The sequence below is a fragment of the Anser anser genome, assembly GCF_964211835.1.
Source record: "Anser anser genome assembly, chromosome: 14".
Lineage (NCBI taxonomy): Eukaryota > Metazoa > Chordata > Aves > Anseriformes > Anatidae > Anser > Anser anser.
The window spans coordinates 5,689,924-5,712,388 of record NC_139735.1 but is presented as its reverse complement, the minus strand read 5'-3'; the positions used below and the strand labels follow the sequence as shown (position 1 = coordinate 5,712,388).

At 43.5% G+C, this 22,465-nt stretch overlaps 1 protein-coding gene across 2 annotated transcripts; it reads right to left on the bottom strand.

Moving 5' to 3' along the window:
• Window positions 1-97: 97 nt before the first annotated feature.
• Window positions 98-22,230, bottom strand: MAML1 (mastermind like transcriptional coactivator 1). 2 transcript variants are annotated; one of them, XM_083798816.1, is made up of 5 exons: window positions 21,433-22,230; window positions 10,833-12,245; window positions 8,149-8,418; window positions 5,647-5,761; window positions 98-4,532 (listed from the first exon to the last, which is right to left on the bottom strand). In XM_083798816.1, exons 1-5 carry the CDS (start codon window positions 21,805-21,807, stop codon window positions 3,541-3,543), a joined length of 3,165 nt encoding a protein of 1,054 aa, XP_083654942.1. In that variant the 5' UTR covers window positions 21,808-22,230; the 3' UTR covers window positions 98-3,540. The 2 variants fall into 2 exon arrangements, with proteins under 2 accessions (XP_083654942.1, XP_083654943.1); XM_083798817.1 differs by having other exon boundaries at window positions 10,833-12,242.
• Window positions 22,231-22,465: the final 235 nt, after the last annotated feature.

Here is a 22,465-nt window from a genome sequence, read left to right as displayed (position 1 = left end):
AGAGTTGTGCACTGGGACGAAGGGACCCATCTTGCTAGGAAAACGACACTGAACCCCCTGCTGCTCAGCTCACGCAAACGTATAAAGTCACACCATGTATGTTTAATACACTAGCAAAATATTTATTTTATAATGATAAAACAGAAGTGAAGGATTTCTTTTTTGGTGTGCACCAGTAATTGTAGTAAAAGAATAAGGGGATTAATGGACTCTTTATACATTTCAATGACAAAAATTCATAAAGGTTAGCATCAAATTCAACTGTTCTCCATTTACAAGCATAAAACTTACCATAATACCCCCCAAACACATATATAAAGAATTATAGTTTTAAAATCTATAAAAAGTAAAAAATATACAGTCAGAAGATCTAACTCTTATTCAAATCTTTAATATAAAATTGTAAACATTTATTTACACAAAGGAAATGTGTATAACAAAATTTTGAGCACCCTTTTCAATTGAATTGTGGTTTTTGGAAGGCAGTGGATGTTGCACAGTGACACTCTCACCTTTCCTACCCAACCAAAACCGCAGTTTATAAATAAAGCCATGGGCGGCTGGCTAGGTACAGTTCAGGGGAGCTACATTTTATTGCTCTGAAGCTGCAGCAAATGGAAAGCCCAAGTGCATATACAGACAGCTACATGTTAAAGGGCGTAAGGGCAAAGCCCAGCCCTACCCATGCACCTCTTTCATCCAAACCGTGTTCTCATTTCCATTGAACTGTTTCAGTATCGTTACAGTGACACCAGATTTTTAACAGTCTGATCACATTACGTGCACAGGGACCAAAACCAGAAGCAAGGGCTGTTTTCTTCTACCAGGTCAAATGCTGTTTGGATCCAGTTCACATACGAAGGCCAATGGGCATTGTAAGCCAGTTTGCCTACAATCACACTTAATTTTAGTTCAACAGTACCGTGAAAAGGCCCTGTCACAAAACTCAACACCTTCCTGAACAAACCCTCTGGTCAAATGGGGCAATATCCACCTTAGCTTCCAGAAACAGTGGAGGAAAAAGTACATCTGCATCTTCCTGGACATTAAGCTGGACTGCCTTTTTGGTAGTAATAACGCAAACAGCAGATGTTCTCTTCCTCTGATTAAGAAATTAAAACTGGATGGATTGTATTTTGACTTATTCAGAACAAAGTCTGTGTGCAAAACCTACTGGAGAATGTAGCAGATTTCACCACACTCTAAACAGGGAAGAAAGAAGAGCTGAATCCTCCTACCCTGTTATTTCTCTCAAGTGTTTGTGGGGGGGGGGTCACGGAAGGGGGAAGGGAGGAGAGGGTGGAAGCAGTGACACTGAAGGATGTCACTTGAAATTATGAGGTCCCAAGCACCCCCAACAGGAAGGGAAGGCACACTGGTGCAAAGTTAACCCTTAAAAAAAAATAATACAGCAAACACTTCTTCCCCTGCCATTGCTAATTTACCTATACTCTAATGACACTTACCTTGGACCAGCGTTTGGTTTGACAGCAAACCAAACTCACCAGCTCTTTGCTTTGATTGCCAGTATAAGAAAAGTTAGCATCAGTTATTTGCATCTCAACTACTTATTCTAGAAAATATCTGAAGTGTCAACAACCAAAGTCGCTAGCACTTTTGTCTTCCCATCCAAAGACAATCATAGTTAAAAGTTCTACCAGGGATTAAGCCTGCTTCAGTGAAGTTTTATCCTCTATTCAACGGTGGGATCCACTGATCAATGCACATTGTTCACTGACAGTTCAACATGACACAAGATCAAATCTGTTTAACAGAGCGCAATTCATCCACACTAGATAAGTGTGCTGGACAAACCATGTTCCATGCATATTTGGAAAGGGTTAAAGTATTAGTGTTAAAAAGCAGTTTTTAAAAAGTGCAAATTGTCTGATGAAGAAGCTGCAGATACAGTAAAATATTTTCCTTCCTTGAATTCAATGCTATCCTTCACTTCTCCATCACCCACTCTGGAAAAAAACCCTCTCACACATCTCTGCAGTGCAGAAAACTCCCAAAGAAGCCTGTCCGTCGAAGGAAAATGCTTTTAAAACACAATGCTGGGTTTGGCTAGAAAGTTTAAAGGAGTTCTCAAGGAAAAAAAAAAAAGTGGATTTAGAAAGGGAAGAGGTATTTGTGCATTTAAAAAAAAAGCTTTCAACTTTATTTTCATTTTAAAGTAAAGATTAAGGCAAGGTGGTTTGTTGGTGGATAAGGGATTTTTTTTTTTTGGTAGAAAGTAAGGACTTTGGAACACTTCCTGCTCCCACTGTGGTTTTTGTCCTTTCTGAGACTTGACCCCAACATGGATGAGGTCTCCTTGGGCTGAGCTGAGGAACCAGCATCCGCTTCAAGGGATATTAAAGGAATAAATCCACCTGTCTATAGAAGGATTATCAAACTCATAACCCAGTATTAAAAAAAGTATTTAAAGGGGGAGACTTCGATATCGGAGCAACCCTGATACAAGTATTCTCCCAGGCTGCCTGTGCTATTATTGCTGATAAGGACTTCTCACCTCTCAGCCAAATTCTTTTTTCCTCATTTTACCCTGAAGTGACAAAGTTTTGTGCTCATTGTGTCACTGCTAACTTTGGGGAATGAACTGATCTCAAAAGTTAGTTTTACTTTTTACAACAAAGAAAACTAGATGAGCTGTCATGAAGCAAAGCCTTCATTTAAATACAACTACCTTTGGAAATAAGTTATGAAGAAACAGGTGCAAAGTAAATGGCTTTACAATTCATGTTAAAACTACTATAGTTTAAAAGTTCTCCCATAAGAAATTCCCCCTTTAAACACAGCAAGGTATAAGCCAAGAACTGTGCCTCTCTACAACAGAGTGCAAACTGCAGCTTAAAAGACTACAATCTATTAAGAAGACTACCTAGGCTAACTGGCCAGGTTTTAACACTTTCTTTCATCTATCACCAGCATCTAGAAATATTTACTGTGAAATATCACTTGCTTATTGAGAGTACAGGCACATGCTTCAGCGATGGAAAAAAAAACAATTCAAAAACATCCTGCAAGCGTACTCAGGTGCATACAGCCTCTTCTCAAATAAAAAGTCAGACGTTTGATGACAGTACTACAATAGCATGTCAAGCTATGAACAATAATGATTGCAAGTAATAGCTGCAGGAAATTAAGCCCTAAACACAATTTTTGCAACTACTTGCTTTCTTTCTGCACTATTTCTGTGGAACATTATCTTTAAATAATTCAAAATTTTAATTTTAGAACACTGCAAGTGAGATTTCTGAAAGGCTGGCTAGGACACGCACAATTTTGTTTGACCTGTTCAGACGTGCGACTCCTTAAAGACACCAGGATAAAGCGCACTGCTCCTGCAGACCTGCTTGGTGCGCCTTTACCGTGTATCAACACTCATTGAGAAGCAGCTCCAGTCCCTTTACCAACCATTTACCTCTAATGCCTGCAACTCTCCTCAATGCCACAGGTTTTTTGGTCCAAGTGTTGTTTTATGTTTCATGAAATAATTAAAAAAAAACAAAGTAGAACCCCCACCCCAGCCCATTTTTAATGAGTTCCCAACAACTCATCCAAATCATTCATCCACTCCTCTGAAGTCCTGTTTTTCAGCAAAGAGTCTATCAGATCTGTGTCACCAGTTAAGTTCTGAAGTCCATTATTGCCCGACTGGCTGCTGTACGCAAAAGGCAGCTCCTGACTGGTTGTCCTCACGGGGTACCCTTGACTACAGTGCATATTACCTCTGTTGGGCATTTGCTGATTTGGATTCTGGTTGAAAGCATTCAGGTCGGGAACAGTCTGGTTCATGCCAGGCAAGACTTGCTGTGAGGGTACCTGCTGTTGCGTAGGTGCATTTGTCCGCTGCTGCGAGCCTAAAGACGATGACAGCATCTGCCCAGAGACGGCAGCGTTCATAGAGGTCATTGGTCTGCTGGTGCTGAGGCTTACCTGAGGCATTCCTTGAGCAAACTGTTGGTTGGCCATCTTTAGATGAGTTTGCTGCATGTGGAAAGAGGAGCTGGCAGTAAACGGTCCCAAGCCACTGTTTCCTTGCGTCTGGTTATTAATATTAGGGATACCTTGGTGTTGCCAAGATGGATTTTGAGCCCCCATAGCACCCGGTACTCTTGCCATCTGTGGCTTTGATAAGGTTGGATTCAGTGCGCCTTTATTGTGCTGTTGAGAAATACTTGAGTTCGCTAAGGTATTCTGCCCGTAGCCAGCAGGAACAGCAGCACCCTGGCCCAAGCTGCCTTGTCTCTGCATCGGTGGCTGTCCATTGGCACTTTGATTTGCATGCTGGGGAACCATCTGTGTCATACCCGACGCCAAGTTGTACAATCCCCCTCGCTGAATGTTTTGCATATTGGTATACTGAGTCACCCCCCGATCCTGCTGGCTGGAGCCCGACTGGAGCGGAGGAACAGAACTGTGTCCAGGTCCCATCTGAATCATGTTCTGGGGCTGAGGAAACATCCGTGGACTGCTGGAGCTGGACTGTCCTAAATTACTGACCCCAGGCATGGCTGAAGATGACCCTGAAACACAAAGAAATATTTTGTACGTTAACTACCTCGGTTCAACCAGAGACGATCTAGGTGTGTAGACTCTGTAATCAAGAAACAAGGCGTAGCTGCATTTGTATAAAGCAATTTATGCAACCATCACAAAGACGGCAGTACTTTAATTAAATAAAAAGGGTTGTTAGCACTTCTACCTTGATCTCAAACACAGATATGCCAACGTCCTAAAAAGTCGGAATGCCACTTCTAAGAGTTCAGAATCATGAACTTAAAAATAAAAAATTAGGCTTTAAAGACAAGATTGTGGTTATTTCTTTGTGAACAGAAGTATACGCACATACTTTTAAGCACATGCACAATTTGCTAGTCTGCTAAAAAAAATCACTTACTGCACACATGCATTGTCAGTTATTCTGTGCATACACAAGGAGTCTCTTATTCTACAACTGCAGGATTTCTAGTCCTGTGCTTTTATAGTTCCAGAAACGTATTCTCTATAACTTTCAGAACTTTTTTGTTTTGAATTTCCGTAGTGAAACATCCATTTTATTAATATGCAATGTTGATAACCAAGAGGATTTGCAAAAATAAGTCTTCTCAGAGTCCTTTCTTCTTCTAAATTCAGTTTAAAAAAAAAAAAAGTTTTTCCCTGTAGAAGAAACAGCCCCCTACTTAAAACAAAAAAGAACAGAAAAGCACTGTGAAGTGTAATTCCTATAATACATTCCCTCTCCACACTTCTTAGTCAACAACCAAGGGAAACTTACCCTAACTAAAACCTTCTCTACTTCTGAATCAAAAAGCTACACGCTTTTTTTTTTTTTTCTTTTTAACTATTTTTAAGATAGGTGAGTAACATTGGCTGTACACTGAATTAATAATTAACTTGTGTTATGGGGCAAGAAGGGAGGTCTTACTGGAACAGCAGAGCAAAGAGATAGTACGCATACCAGGATTTAAAATGCAGAAAACAGTTACAATCATTGCAACAATGAAAAAAAATATGTTCATTATAGCAGCACATACTCTACTTCTAACAGATGTACTAATGTACAAAAGTGGCAGGAGAAAAAGTATTTTTGTTCCTGGTATTTCTTCTGCCGCTATTCCAACTACCATGTGTGCTTACCTGTGAACTGTCCAACCTGCTGCTGGTACGGGTTCTGTGGCTGATCCTGATACTGGGGAGGCGGTCGAGTCAGGTGCCGCTGCAGCTGCTGCTCTTGCTGCTGCCGCTGTTTCTCCTAGGAAAGGTTCAGTGCAAGACAATTAGAAAGCAGGTCAAGCTTTTTCCAAGGGTGACTATCTTGGATAAAAATCCAAGATATCATACTTTTACATGAAGCTGGTAATTATAGGGGCTTCTGCAGCCTTAAAGTTCTTTCAGACCTTTGTTCTTAAGGTTCAAGCACTCAGTTTAATCTGATGAGTGCCGAGGCTAGGAACTCAGAGACAAGAGGACAACTCATTAGAGGAGTTATTGCAATGCACGTCTGAAGCCTTTAGACTAACATTCCTGACTCCCAGTTATTTTTTTAACGAGTAATACATTCAGACATTTTCAGCAATATTCTAAAGACACTAACAGTTGCAAAGAGAGGAAAAGCAAGCAAGTATAAAAAATTCACACATACTTTTTTTTTCTAAACTCTTTGCCCCCAGATGAATTTTTTTAATTGCAAAGAGCTAAAATAGAAGTCATAAATTGACATTTATGTAGCATTATGCAGAAAAGTAAAAACGTGTAAATGTTTTCCAGGCCTAGTTTTCAAAACCAAAACCATATACAAACCCAAATTATTATATACCATGGGTTTTCTTCAAAGCTTATGGAAAACTATAGAACTAAGTTTACAAGAGGAACTATGCAAGTTTTGTAACAACTGTTCAAAACCATTTTCTCAACAATTCACTTGTTCATTGTAAGAAACCCTGCTAATGATTCAAAACCATCTTGCCTTTTAAAAAAGTATCCAGCCTGTACCTGTCTAACGATAAATTCGTTAGAAAAATAAAATAAGCAGATTTTCTATTAGGGATATTTTGGGAATAAAGGCAATTTAAAGCCACAGGGGAAAGGGAGAGGGTGTGTGTAAGTACATGCACTAAAAGTACACCTGGAGATCTTAGTATAAACAGCCAACAGGCTGCTTTGACAATATAAAACACAACCAGGGCAGCATTTCTGGCTCATCTTCCACAGGTGACTCCAACCAGACTGAAATTTTGAGAGAATTTGGAAGCGATACAATCCACAACTACCCACTTATCTAAAAGCTCGCACAAGGCACAGGAAGGGACAGAAATTCCCTTCCAAGAGTTCTGGGGCAAAGACACAAGCAATAAAAAAAAAAAAAGAGTAGAAACTAGTGCAATGTAGCAGAGGGGCAGATACACATTACTACCATTGTTTTGAAGCGTCTACAACTACGAAGCTGTCGAGACATGCAGAGGAATGAAGAGGGCAGGCTGTTTGACAGAAAGGACCTGCTGCTTGCAGGACCAGTCAAACCTGAAAGATGCTGACCACAGAAGGCAGGGAGAGATGCCACAGCTCTAAGAGAAACCAAGAGCTGCAAAAGCCTGGCTCAGCACAAAAAGAAAGATGCAGAACACCAAACACAAAGAAAGCTTTCGAGTGGCAGGGAAGTTACCTGAAACTACCATTCTCCTGCACAACAGAAATCGACCAATTCAGAAACCTCTCTGTTAAGCTACACCCAGCACCATCCGTATCTGAATAATTAATTATCACAAGAGCACGCTAACAAGATCTAACTTTTGGGCAGCACAGAAATATGTCAAATGCAGCATCCAAACCTTCTCCCCTTCCCTCCATACCAGACGCTGATGATTTCTCTGTTTGTACAGTGCCAGTGCTTGGAACACGCCTGCAGGGGCTTTTCAAAAATGCAGAAAAGCACAGATGACAAGAATAAGGCCCTTTGGGCTGAATCCCAACTGAAAGACTTGCAAAAGGTTTAAAGCTTTGGAAGGTTCACACAAGGAGCCTGTTTTCCTGAGAGAGACTAGAGCAGCTTTCTGCACAGTCTGATGGATAGCACAGTTAAATTCTTTTGGCAGGATAAGATGCAGTTGGATGCAAATGTCTAATTATTTTCCCCAAATAAACAAATGAAAGATGGTTTAAAATTTGAAACATGAACTGTTGTTGCACTCACGGAGAAGAAAGGCAGAACACAACCAGCTTACAGAGCCCCTTGCTCATTGTTTCCATTTTTAAAGCTCTCCAAAACATCAAGGGTATCCCAACCTTTTCTTTTATTATTTTGTTCTGATTTCACTTGCCTTTCTTCTTTCACAAAGAATTATACCATCACTGGTATGATATCTTCTGTTCCTGTAGGTATTATCTCACATTTCAACACTATTAAATTCTACCTTTTTTATTCTTTTTGTTCACAATTGTGCCTTGTAACAGAAAAACCAAGTCATGGCAATCAAATGCTATATTTTGCAGTTAATTTTATATAAAACAAAAGAGCAATTCTATTTATGATACCAAAGCATCTTGTGGTTTCCATCCCGTTTTGTAAGGTGAGAGCATTTCTGCAAGATCTCAAACAAGTCCACCAAAGTCAACGCAAAGATGACTGCTGGCCCCGCTTACCTGCTCAGCCAGAAGATGTTGTCTCTGCTCCATTAGGAACTGCTGCTTCTGTTGCTCCATGAGCAAGTGCTTTTGCTGCTGCTCCCTCTGCTTTTGCTGGTCCATCAGCATTTGGTGCTGTTGCTTCATTACTGCTGCTTGCTGCTGATTGCTGAGATAAGGTGGGTTGCTGTGGTTGCCTGCCATGGTGACGTTGGGAGCTTGGGCACCAACACCAGGGCCCGGGACAGAAACAGGGACACGAGGAACATTAGGAGACGGGTTTTGATCCTGCAGAGTATTTAAAAAAATGATGTGAGTTACAGAAGGAGGTCAGCCTCCAGAATTTAGAAACAGTGTGCAGTCACACAGACGAGGAGACACTTTCATAGCGATGTCCACAAGTTGTATTATTTTTGTGAAGGACAAGGGAAAGAGAATTTATAAATGAAGTCTACACAGAAAGGGGAATTATAACACCTCAGAAAACCAGAAATCGACAGTTATTGCTTACTTGTGCATTTACACTGTTTAATAAAAAATAGAACGGTTTCTTTTGTCTTCTCATCTTTATGCAACAGCTTCTTCACTCGTGAAGCTTTTAATGGAAAAAGCAAAGTGTGACACGGTATTCAATTCAGCTAATTAAAGACAGCCAGACACAGAAGTGAGAGTTTGGAGTTACGGCCAGAAGCTCCCCAAGATTCAGGAACAGAGGCTTTAACTTCGGCCTCACGTAGGGCACTTTCCAAATTCCAGCTCAGATGGGTGACCGTGGCTTTGCGTGCTGCTGCTCAGCCGGAGGAACGGCGCCAGTTACAAACAGCACTTCAAATGCATCCACCGGAACTTTGGTTAACGTGGTTGCAGCTTTTCAAACGCTGTTTTGGATTTTCATCACACAAAACATTTATTTATATCCTGCCTCTTCTGTCAACATTTAATTCAGCAAGTTTATGCCTCTCTTCCTAAAGTTGCCTTTTTTTTTTTAAAGCACCAGAGTTTACTATTCACAGGTGAATAAAGATATCACTGATCAAAATGAAGAGTCCTAACATTTTTTTAAGGATCCAACCACCACCATATTACACAGGAAAAAATACTACTATGGGTAATTTTTTTTTTTTAATTAATTTTCCATAAGTCTGATTTTTTGGTTTTGGAGATAGGAAGTTGGGAAAAACATGATACCACTAAGCAAGTCATATATAGAATGATTATCATTCAAGACCTGATACTGTCCTCCTTATACTAGTGAATCCATTTGAAATTTGACATTTTTTATCGTTTTCAAGCACTGTTCAGTCTCACTTCTAATTATGCAAACAGATACTACTTTCACAGACAGAATTCAGCTAACGGTCCAGGCTGTTGGCTCTCACTTGCTGCAGTTCTGTAAGAAATCACAAGCCAAATAGAGGCAACGCTGCGCTAAGTTGTTCTATATGCAAGCTTTTGAGAAATTCTCCAGAAGCATGCATCGGAATTTCTGTTATTTCAACGCAAGTGTGACAGCACAGATGAAAGGTCGCCTTCAAGTTTTTCAGAGAGAGAGAGAGAGAGACAATCATCATCTCTACCCTTTCCCTTCTTCTTCCTCCATCAAAAATATCATTAGATCGTTACTTCAGCTAGCTTTTAAAGAGATTAAATTTGTGCCTTATGAAGCATGTATTATTGATCTCACGTTTTTATTTTTACATCAGTGTGGTCTTTACCACAGATTAATCAGATCTTTCTGTCCCACATTTCTCATTTTGCTTTACTGAAGAAGCATGCTACTAGAGTTGGAGCTCCAACAGCTTTTGCAAAAGTAGCTTGAATTCTTGTAACAAAACCCTGTTTCTCAACAAGTCCTCCAGCAAGTCCTCCAGCAAGCACATTGTTGGGACTCTGTAATGTGTGCCTACAAGTCCCTTCCCCTCCATCCACTGTAAAAATTTCTACCTGCAGCGTACCTGTAATATCAGCTACATACTGTTATCCTTTTATTGCAAATTTCTTACAGCTCATAAGGCAAAGAACTGCAACCTGGAATTCTTCTTTACAGGAAAGCCTGAAGCACATTGCTTCAAGCAAACAAATATTACCATTATTCTTAAAGACATATTTCTCTCCTATCCCATGCTTCCCCGATTCCCAGAGACTTAACCAATAACAAATTCTCAGATTTGAAAACCCCAAGGAACACCCAAGAAACCAGGAATGCAGACTCCGCCTCCATCTCTCTTCAAAAAAGCAGCAACCGAAGGCGTATCTGTTTATAGTAAGCCAACTCTGACAGAAGTCAGGGACTAAAAAGAAGGTAAAGAAAGCAAGGCTTCTCTCAGAACACAGTTTAACACTGCAGTTTTATGAGTTATTTCAGGCAAAAGTTTACAAAGCATCCATTTATCTTTGTAAGCAGAACCTTCTGTGAAGTGTGACATAATTTGTTGCCCACGAAATATATTAGGCTGGAAACCACACATTAACAACGTGACCTAGAATTGCATATTAAAACTGTCCTGAGTGGAAAATACAGTTCTTGATTCTTGCCTCAGCATACTGTGTGTTATCATATTCTTCTTTAAAAACATGCGGCAACTGTTTTGAAACACCACCAAATAATCTGTACCCTTACTCTAGGTCTTACCTATTCAACAGCGTCTTGCAAAACCGTAAGTCTGCTGCTAAACGTAAGTAACAAAAATCCGAACATTTACCTGACTGTGCGGTAGCCGGTAGGCAATGTTTCCAGACTTCTGTTTCAACAGAATCATTCCGTTTTGGTCGTCGCTCACGTGAGCCAGCGGTTGCTGCTGGCGCTGCTGTATGTACGCCAACATGGGAGTCTTGTTCTGACCGGGTACCGTAACCCCCTGCTCACATTCTGCTTTGTAATGTGAAAGAGGTTTGGTGTTCCCATAGTCTAGCATCGAGCCTTGACTATTCACGGGGTTCTGGTTCATGCTGTTTTGCTGGTGACCCAGTATGTTCACGTGGTAATTGCCTCCAGCTCTCGGCGAGCTTTTATTTCCCATACTCGGCATCATGAGCTTCTGATTGTTGAAGTCCGGCTGGTACACTGAAGGGCTGGTGGGATTTTCCATGGTATATGGAACAGCCAACGGACTATGAGAAGGCCCAGACTGCTGCCAGGTAGACATCTGATTTGTCTGGTGGACTTGTGAAGCCTGTTGCTGGTTCTGCAACATCTGGTCTCTCTTCTGCTTGGCAGCGATCTGCTGGAGCTGATGAGCGGAGGACATTTCTTTGGCACTTCCTGCACCCTTCCCAGGTAACAACACATTGGGGAGAGGTCTCTGGACATTCTGAGAGTGGTTTGATGCCTGCATCATGGGCTGATTAGGATTTTCGGTCATCGACTGACTAGAAGGCTGAAACATAGCCTGAGAGCTACCAACTGCTGGAGAAGCGGCACTTACAGGCACAGAAGCAGCACCGATAAACGCTGAACCTGAAGAAGTAGATCTAACCTGGGGAGACCCCATCTGTTCCTGTTCAAAGGGTGCTGGGGAAAATTCTGTCTTTATGTTAATATCTTGCGGCAAGGGAGTCTGTGCAGCTGAATTTGAAGAATCTGCATCTTTTTTCTCTTCAAAGTCTTCATTGAAGAGATCCTTCATGTCTTCATCGGGCACTGACCTGTTAAGCTCCTCAATAAGCTCCTTCCATTCTTGCTCGTTAAGATTAAGATCAGGCATCAAGTTGTTCTGAGATATAGAACCCCCTGCTCCAGCAATCATACACGGAAGATCATCTACAGGCTCCTGCTTCAGCTCTTTGTTCAAACTCGGAGGAAATGAGTCGTCAGCATCTCCACCTCCATTCATTTGCAGGCTGGAATCTGGAAGACACTTCTTGCTAATGCCATCTAGCCCCATCGGATGTTTTCCATTAAGTTGCAAGGTATCTCCGCTGCCAGATTTCTTGTCAAGATGATGGAGTGGAGACACAGGGGGCATTCCATTGGAAGAACCACTTGCTCCACCAAGACCGTCATCACGACGCAATTTCTTGGACACAGAAAATACATCGCCGTAGCCATTCTGCTGGTCTCCGTTCTGAGGGGAAGAAGCACTATCGAGCTTTCTTTTCACAGTCTCATGGAGCTGCTGAAAAAAAAAAAAAAACAGAAGGTTTTAGATATGTAGTTTCATGTCTCATAGATTATTTCTTACCAGAGCATTGTCTCAGTCTGACTATGGAAAAAAATGAGTAAAACATTTAAGGTGAAAAAAAAAGTTTAAACCTTTGCTTTGATAAGATTTGTTTTACAAGTCATCATATGAGATGTAAAAATCTGCTAGGGTAAACCTTCAAAAGTAGGTGCTGAATCAAACAGTCTCTTCCTTCAAAGAGGAGAGCTGTCAAATACTGCCAACAACAAAAAGCTGAGAAATGGCATTGAATTGGAACGTATTATGATCTTTCCTGTTCAAAACGCAAAATCATTGCAGAATAGTAAGACTCAAATTTTAGATGAGCATAACAACCTGTATTTATCTGGTCTGTGTACATACTGTGTAATTTCCCTGCAAGACTGCTTGATAGAGCAGTCTCTCATTTAAATATTTAGAAAAAGGGAGGACCTTTTCTCTTGCAATCATAGTTTTTAGAGGACAGATACATATATAAATTTTGTACACAGTCACACTTCTGGCATTAGGCAAGACCGGTTTGTCACTAAGTAACGACTGTTTCACGCTTATGTAAGAAGCAATTAGGAGGAGTTGGGTCGATTCTATAGTAGCAGAGTAAGTTTATTCCTTTCCTCTTTTCTCCTAGAGAATCTGCCCCCTGCTACCCTCTGCACCATGACCACTAGAACAGCAACCAGCTCTACAGCTGCTTGTCTCATAGACGGTGAACACACATATTCTTTTTCTTGCAGTGCCACCTAGAAGCAACCAGGGAGTACAGCAACAGCACCTCAGTTCTACACGCAGAGCTTGGGACCTTTTGTCCAACTTCTCTTTTCTGGCAGCCTTCTTTCCAATATTCTTCCCAGCGACCCCAAAAACATCTGAGAGCAGAATTCACGCACACATCAAAGATGACTGGCAATTTTTACTTCCCTCAGGTACATCTTGTAAGAAACCTGGGCTCTGCTTGCACTGGAATCGCTACACCAACACAGACAAACCTGCAGGGCAGAGACATTGCTCAGAGGGAAAGCCTCAGCCTGCAGAGGGAAAGCTCCCGTCAGCTCCCCTGACCTGTAAAAGATGCCTTTGTACATCCCAGCAGGACACATGAGGAGAATCCCCACAAAAAGCCATTCGTCTGAAGTGCGGTTCGCCGAACAATAGTTCTCTCAGATGGCAGAAAAGGAGCTCATTAAACAAACCTCAAGACAAGTACGCTTATTTTCATACGCAGTCTCCATAATGCAGTCCACTAAGCCCTGGGGAAAACTGTCTCATCCAAGAACAAACAGGGGAAACCTCAAAATCCCTGCACTAAAGCAAAAGGTTGTACGTAGAGCCAGCATAAATTATCAGAAGAATTTTACAGCACTTGCCTGGGCAACAACATGCTTTGATTTAAGGATAGGACTGGATCATAGCATTTTAGTTTTATTTATTTATTTATTTAAATAGCCCACAGTTAACTGATTCTGGAAACAAACACTGCTTAATGCTTGCATAGGTAGCGGCAAAACCTCGTTTTTCTAAGAGGAATGGACTGCAGCTTCCAGGAGACCATGACCTTTTGGCTATTTCATGGAAATAGCAGCCAAGTAATGAGATTGGCAGAAGACCTACTTAGAGGAGGTACCCATTTGGAGAGGAGGCTGGGTCTTAAATTCTCTTCATTTCAACATTCAAGTAGAAGACCTAGAACAATTTTTTTCAATTAATGAACGAATAAAGGAAATTTACTTTTTCATAAAAAGGTGAAACAAGCAACAGAAAGCAAGGAAGCTTCAGCTCCATTGCAGCATTTGGCTTTCAGCAAGCTTCCTGTTGTTTACTTTGCACTCCAACTGGGAAAACTGAAGCTCAAGGTGGATGAGTAACTTGCCCAAGGTCATATGAGTCAATCAGAGATTGGGAATGAATCCTCCTTAATTCTAAATCATTAAGGAAAAAACACTCCCTGAAAAATGACATACAAATAATAATTTAGTATTGTACACGGAATGTATTCTTCTTGTAGTTGAAGCGAATTTCTGTATTAACATGGGACTTACGGCCCTTGGAGCCACTGCTGGAATCGTAACTCATGCAGCCAACTCCAGGCAACTGGGACTGTGGTGGCGTTACAGGTGTGACTGCACACAGCCACGGGCTGCAAAACTCACCTGGGTCTAAACTTATAAGCTGAACTTATTGTAGTCTAGGTAAAGATACAGACCCCTAATATCCATCACAGGCTCTTTCCCTCAGAAAACCTAAGATCTATCATATCTACATGGGTTTCACTGGTCATCATAGTGCTCAGATACCCAATGTGTAATTTCTTGGTGCTAGTTGCTCTAAACGAAGTCCTTTCGCCTCAAACTATATTCCTTTGTCAAAAAAAAAAAATTAAAGAAATATAACTTCAAAGGAATTCAGTAGTGAGGTAAAATTTGGGGGTGACTGCTTTCCAGCCTTGCTTCACCTCATCTCAATGTAAGATTAATTGAAAGATATCCTACCTGTACACAACAACCAGCAGACACGCAGGAAAGAAGAAAATCTGTATCTTTTTTTCTGTACCAGAAAAGACTGAGCCCAATTCGTAACCAGGACATTTAATTTCTGAATTTTAGAAACTATTAAACAGTAAGTCTCCGCTGAGGTTTGTGCTACTGCAGTTACCCTACCAGCAACACAGCCAGCTAACCAGCTGAAATTAACCTTCTAACAGCGCTCCATTTTCCACCTCCATTCTTCCCTCAAGAAAGGATCGTGCTACAAAAGGTTGCAGGAGCCAAAAATTACAGGCTTCTTCTCCTGTCTCATTAGTAATACATCATGACACCTTCTATGTATTCACGTTTAACTTTCTGAATAGCACAACCTGAAATTCTCACACCAACCATATTCATACAGCTGCTCTGCCAATAACGTAACCTCCTCTTGCGAAATACCTTTCTTGTGCACCACCTCAGCTCTTGATTTCCTAACAGAAGGAGAAATGTTAAATTCAGTTCCTCCCGTTTGTCTGTCTCTGTATAATTAAAGCCATTTTTTGGGGGAAAAAAATAACAGGGAGCATGTGAGATACGAGTCAGACGGCAAGTTATCTACATATCAAGCTGCCCCAACAGAGTTCTCGAGGCAAGAAAAACCTGTTCTCTTCTGCCAAAACTCAAACAAAAAAAAAAAAGCACCAACAAAAATAAAATGTGCCTTGCTACTCACTAAGAAAATCCCTTTAGCATTAATTTTCTGTCCGCTACCGTTTTGTAAAGCACGGTGGCCCTCTGGTATGCTGTTCCTGGTTTCCTTAAGAGCATCAACCCACTTTATTTATAACACACAAGCCGATTTCCATTGTCACAAGATCAGACAAACGTATTCCTACTTTCTCGGCCTTATCAACTTCCCAACAACAGATGAACCTCCAACCTCTCTGCACCAAGCCCATTTAACTTTGCCAAAAACTATTACCCCAAAAGCACTTATCCGAAGTATTTAAAGCCATAAAACATCTATTAAAAAAAAAAAATGAAGAAACGGGCATCAGCCTCTGCCTTCGGCCTAAGACAGGACACAGGCAGTTAAAGCAGCACTGGCCATAGCCTGCCTCTCTTCAGCATCAGCCAGAGCCGCACTTCAGTCACACAGCCACAACAGTCCACAGCAGGGGAACAAATAAATTCACTTGGCAGGGGAACACACGCCAGTCAGGCCCTAACCGTGGCTTCCTCGTGTGCCCAGCACAAACAGATAAAACCCAGGTATCAACCCTGACAACAAAAGGGGTGCCCAACCCAGGCAGTCTCTGACCCCATAACCCCCGGTACATCCCCGCCCCGCAGGACTAGGCCGCAGGGCCACGATGCCAGGGGTGCCCAAACGACAGGGCTCCTGTCAGAAAACGCACAGCACAGGCCAGGCCACATCAGTAACTGTGATAAGCTGCGCTCGACATCCACCTTAAATCCCCAGTCCCGTTTACCTCAACGATGCTGAGCCAGACGGCAGTCTTACCGCACAGGCACGTCAGCAGGCTTCATAAAAGCTGGCCACACACTAACACTTTTTTTTATTTTTAATACCACACAAACTTTTTTTTTTTTTACAGGAAAGATTATTCCAGAAATCAAAACACAAGAGTCAAACAACCGATACCTGAAATTACTTTTAGATAATCATCTGAAGCCAACAGCATTTCAATACATTAGAACTTAAGAAGCAGAAAAAATTAGTTCACATTATTCTCTTGCAAACAAGAAATTTCCTACTGCTGAGTTTTGAATTGACTAACCACAATTTAAACCTACTTTTCTAAAAATGCTGAAGACAGTAAATATTTACATATATGTAGTTACAGAAACTGCATGCATTCTGAAAAATACCTAGTAAAAATGATAGAAACAAAACTAAAAATCTAGCTTGTATGCCCTGCCTTTTAGGCTTGATAATGACGTTCCTGTTTATTTTTTTGATGCATCTGTTACAGATATTAAATTGTTCTTGCCAGATTCAACAGAGCTTAAAACTTTTCTGTCTTATTTCAAATAAGTTTACGGTTTCAATCTTAGAATCGTGTCTACAAGGATTTGTCATGACGTACCAGCAAGAGACACACTGCTGGCCATTTTCACAGAAGAAATGCTGTATTACTCTACAAACTAATAACAGTCTAGTTGCAACATGCCTTCCAGCTAGATACCAGCATTCTCACCTAGAAGGGGAAACCAAATTAGAAGGCATCAGTCTGTCTTCAGTGGAAGTGGTGGCACTGCAGCACAGATAAGCTCCCAAGGACCAGAGCTTACAGCAGGGCCTCTACAGGCACAGCTGGATCCTCCTTTCCTGCCTGGCTGAGGACAGAAGCAACAAGGATGACAACCTCTTAAGCTGGAAGAGCAATGCAAATATCAGGAATTGCAATGTAAGGATATTGAATAGAAAAAAATAACACTGTGGCCACATGCTGTACTAAAAACTCTCCATTTACTGTGCATCTATACCCAGCTTCCAAAGTCGTGCTCTCCCTGCGAGGAAAGCATTTTATTACCAAATGTGTTCCTGCATTCCAGCGTGTTGTCAGAACCAAACTGCTGGACTAATTTTAATTTTGACTTTTACTTTAATTCCAGAAGTCTTTTGTATTTGGGTGACTGCCTGCTGGAGTGAAGAAGGGCTGTGGATATGCACGGCTATAAATATCCCAGCCTGCATTAGTCACAAGGGGCAGCTTCTGCTACAGGAATTGTTCTGCTGAATCAAAAAAATGCTGTGCCTTCAGCTGCAGTGCCGGATTCTCCACCTCACTTGAACTTCAACAGCAGCAGCAGATCAGTCCCTCCCAGATCCGTACAATTTAGAAAGCATCACTGCATATCTAACCAGCCTGAGAGGGGAAATGTTTCAAACCTACAACAATACCTCACGCAGAATTAAAAGGAGACAGAAAAACCTGTCTGAGTTGTTGGGCAACAAGCTATCAGACTTGTCAGCAAAACCAAACAATGGTGGCAAGACTACACTGTACTGTAGTTACGTATAAATAATGTGGAAATAATTTGCTATTTTTGTGGTAAAACATAATTTCACAATTTAACACCCATATACCACAGCTTACACAAAAACGAGGTCTTCTGAATTGTTAGCATGCTGGCCTGGGCTTCGTTAGTGGAATGCCTGTCAGTACAACCCAGGCAATCTGTTCCCTTTACGATATTACTTCAGGTCCTTCCAACCATGAAACATTTCTTCGCTCTCCTTATACTTAAATTTCTTTCTGTACTTTTTACTTGGTGCCTTTGCTTCAGCTAGCACTTAGCTATTTTCGCTGTACAAATTTCAATGGCTCCCAGTCAAACCCTTCAGGTTTAACACAACGCAACCCCAAGGCAGGCGACCGACTGGACTTCTCTGCCCGTTCCAGATATACCATCTGCAGCAGTCTAGGCAAAGCAAACCATCCACACAACAACTGTGCTCAGGTGGGGAAAACACAGGAAGAATCACTGAGCAGGTCTCCTTCCAAAATGCCACATCATAAAAAGATAATATATATATATAAATAAAATCTATGGGAAAAAAAAAAAGATGGAGATAAAAATCCATCTCTCAATATTCTCTTTACTCCCGTGTCAAGGAAGCGCTTGATGTTCAGCTCAGTGACACGCTGCGTTATAGCCTACCAGAGAAATACAAGGCAACCCTTCTAGTAGGCAGAACTTAAACAGTATTAAAATGAACTTTCTCAAAACAGAAACTGGCAAAGAGGAAAAAACATGCTAGGTGGCAAGTCCTTTCTCCTTCCAACTTCTCTGTTTCTCAAAAATATAAGATTAATACAAGAAATGATGCATTATTCAACTACTAAGCATCTCCTACTTTGAACATCATCTTCAACAACAGAGCATAAAGTAAATTTCAGTACTGAATTGTCCATTGAATTATTGTCTTTTTTTTTTTAAATAGGGAGCTACCATTTTTCATCTTTTTCCTCAAATGAAGGACAGGCCTACATGGTGCACAAACCATCCAGAAGGATTTCTGTATTGATGCTATATTCTCTCAATTTCTGTGTACTCACGTTCTAGCACTGCTTAGCGAGAAAACAAAGGATGAAGCCGTCCCTTACTTCTGCTTGTAACCGAGACCCATCTAGTTTCAGGACCTAAACCAGAAAAAACTTACGAAGGACAAACTTACTTTCTGATTTGGGCCATGTGAAAAACCACACGAGACGTTACAAAGGAAGTGGCGGTGCTCACCGCGCTCCCCGTGACTAGTCTGGGTTTGCCAAGGAGAGCCTCTGGGAGCGCTTGCAACGGGCACACCTGCGGCACTGCAGCTTCAGGTCCTTCTGCTCCAAGCTCTCGGGTGCTAGATCACATACCCTTTACATTTACACAATTTGCCTTCCTTTCAGGGATCAAAATCAATGCTTTGAATACAGAGTACCAGTCTCCAAGAGAAAATCCATATGCAGCTTCATGGAAAACCGGGCCACAAGAGCAGCGATAGCTGATACAACGCACGTTTCACTCATCTAATGGCATTCTTTTGAAAGGAATGTGTCCGGGATATTTTAAAACAACATAATTTTGGTGCTAATCCAGAGTTTACTGAATATTTTAAACTGTACCCACGTCCTTCCCATACAGAGTACATCCTTGGTCTTGGTAACAGCGACAGGTTACAGGCGATAGGTACAGCTGGAGGTAAAGTACCGACTTAGAGATGTACCTTTTACACCAAAGGAACACAACTAGCAGCAGAGGTTTCTTGTTGTTTTTCTTGTTGTTTTGTTTTTCAAAGCTTGAATTACTAAGCAAACCAACTTTATGCCCTAGTAACGAGATGATGAATCAGCAGCTGCAATTAAGCTTACAGTCATGTATCCTAGGAAGGAAACAGCAGGCCAGCACGAGGAAGAGTCATTCATACACTAAAACCCTCTTCTGTTGTGTAAATTGGCCACTGGCAGCAGCTTCCTGAACAAGAAGGGCTTCCCCAGATGTGCAGTGTATTTCAAAACCACACTGCTGTTGAGAGTCCTCATTATAATGGATGCTAATTAGATCAAATCCACATCCAAAGCAATTGAAAAGAAACAACACCAATGAATCAAAGACATCCTTCTCTTAAAGGATCAATACGAAGAAGAAGCACAGTGGCAGTTTAAGCAACAGGATTTGACTTGCTAAAGAGCTCCGCAGAGTGTGCAACGAAAATGTGCAACGACGCACCATTAATGGGTAGAGCCCCACATGAAAAAGCCTTAGAGCCCAGACAGGAAATAAACAGAAATCCCATCAAGTCTTTCAAAACAAAATATGAGTTTGAGTCATTTGTATTCTGACACGAGCTTACATTCAGCTGAGCCTACTAAACAAGAGCTACCCATGGAGTTTTACAGAATCACTGTCAGGAATGGGTAAGGTTTCCTCTCGTCCTCAAAGGCTCTTCTCTAACAGCCACCTCGAGTGCTCTACCACGAGCGCTGTGTCTTCAGAAAAGTCAGCGCGTCCGAGATTCGCACGTGTGTATTAGGAAGAATAACAACAACTCGGCTGAGAAACATCTTCAGTTCACGTTGCAAACCAAGCTGCGTGCATGCTGCCTAGCGCTAGGTACGTTAAAGCTGACATGGATATGCCATGTTTCACTGCTTCACACCGTGTACACTCACACCTGAGAACACAGTAAGCTCTGTAGCAATTCTATTTTAAAAACTACAGCTAAATGAGATCCAAGGCAGCAGAGAATCGTGTCCTCCCCTTCCTCTACTCCGATCAAACACACAGACCGTCTTAAAAATTGGGTTTAACGTATACATTAACTTGAAACCACATCTGGTTAATCCAGCATCCCCTTTTAAAGGCACCCACAACAGTACCGTATCATTGTCACGAAGGCCACCATTTAGAAATACCTGTTTTGGAGAAAGACAGGTATTATGACAGGCACCCTTTAAGAGCTTATCCTACTAACCTACGTTACTGACACATTAGCGCACAGCGGTACGTCTGAAGGGTTCAGAGTAAGTTAAGCAACAGCTATCTTGATATACAAACGTGGCTGTATGAATAAGTCCTGACAACCAGAAATGCTAGAGAGGCCAGAGAAACATTCAGATTTTGAGCTAAGCCAGTTTTTACTGGGTGGAGTGGGATTCCCATAGTGTTCACACCCACTGCAGCGAGCAGCAAATAAGCGGCTGCCTTCCTACTTCAAGTGGAGCTCTTTCCAAGATGCAGCAAAACTCTTATTTTTTAGTATCTCCTTGGTAATAAGCGCACCCGTATCAAGTACCCTTAACAAGTGACCCGATTAAACCCTGACGGATTACATGAAGGCACAAGCCAACAAAAACACCCCCCAAAGCCTCCGCAGCACCGACGATCCCCTGACAGATTCTGCAGGGACATTTGGGGTGAAACTCCCCGCAGTACAGCTCCCCAGGCTGCGCGGTTCCCTGAAGGAGCACAGCCACCGTCCGTAGGAACCGGTGAGCGACCCCTTAACCCCCTCCGCCCCCGGCAGCAGCTTTCAGCACCCTTCCAGCAGCCAGGGGAACGGAGTCAAGCGGGGCCGCAGCCACCAGGAGCTCCCGGAGGGGGGCTCGCTGCCAGCCGGTCCCCCCCCTCCCGGTCCCCCCCGGTCCCCCCGGCCCCCTTACCGCGATCAGCGTGCTGCTGCGGCCGTGCTGCTCGCCGCTCGCCGCCTCGGCGTCCAGCCCGTTGGCCCCGCTCCTGTCGGCGCTGCCCCCCGCGGCGGTCGGCGGCGGCGGCGGGGGGGGAGCGGGCGGCGGCGGGGCCGGGGGCGGCTGCCGGTGCTTGCCGGCCCGCTTGGCCTTGGCCTGCAGGCAGCGCTGGTGCAGGGCGAAGGTCTGCTGGCGCTCCAGCTCCAGGCGCTCCGGGGACACGGCCTGGTAGCGGGACTCGCAGGCGCTGTGGTGCCGCCGGCAGAGCTCGATGCGGCGCCGGAGCCGCTCCATCACCGCGCTGTGCCGCGGCACCACGAACTCCGCCATGGGGCAGGGCGGCAGCACCATGGGCCGGGAAGGGGAGGAGAGCGGCCGCCGGTCAGCGGCTCCGCGAAACGGCCCTCGCCATAGCGGGGCTGCCCCTCGCCGCCCTTCCTCCCCCTCCTCCCCTTCCTCCTCCTCCTCCTCCTCCTCCTCCTCCTCCCCCCCCTCCTCGGCCCGGCGCCCCTACGGCTCCCCCCGCCCCACTTCCTCCTTCTGCCCCGCGGCCGGCGCCGCTCCGCTCAGCTCCCCTCTCCCTCAAGCCCTGCGCCCCGCTGTGCCCCCGGCCGGAGCCCGCTCGGCTCCCTCCCGCCCCGGCGCGGCTCGGCTCAGGCGCTGCCCGGCGGGCGCCGCTCTCAGGCGCGGGCGGGCGCCGAGCCCCGAGCCCCCATTGTTAGCCGCGCCGCCGCCATCTTGAAATTGTTTTTCCCCTCCAGAGCCGAGCGGAGGAGCAGGAGGCGGGGCTTCCTGGGTGGCGGGTGACGTCACGCCGCGCGGCGCGGCGAGGGGAGTGACGGACGGCGCTGCCGCCCAATGGGAAGGGGGGGAGAGGGGAGGAAAGGGGCGGGGCGAGAGCGGCCGGCAGGAGGCGGCCTGCGGAGGGTTTAAAAGGCAGGGGCGGGGAGGAGCTGGATAAGGGGGCGGGGCCTGTTGGTGATTGGCAGGTGGGCGGGGCTCTGATGTG

Coding starts and splice junctions, on each gene's coding strand:
- MAML1 (XM_083798816.1), bottom strand. CDS start 21,807: ATGGTGCTGCCGCCCTGCCCCATGGCGGAGTTCGTGGTGCCGCGGCAC. Junction 8,419..10,832: donor ACCGGCTACCGCACAGTCAG/GTAAATGTTCGG, acceptor AATACTCTGCAG/GATCAAAACCCGTCTCCTAA. Junction 5,762..8,148: donor AACATCTTCTGGCTGAGCAG/GTAAGCGGGGCC, acceptor AACCTTTCCTAG/GAGAAACAGCGGCAGCAGCA.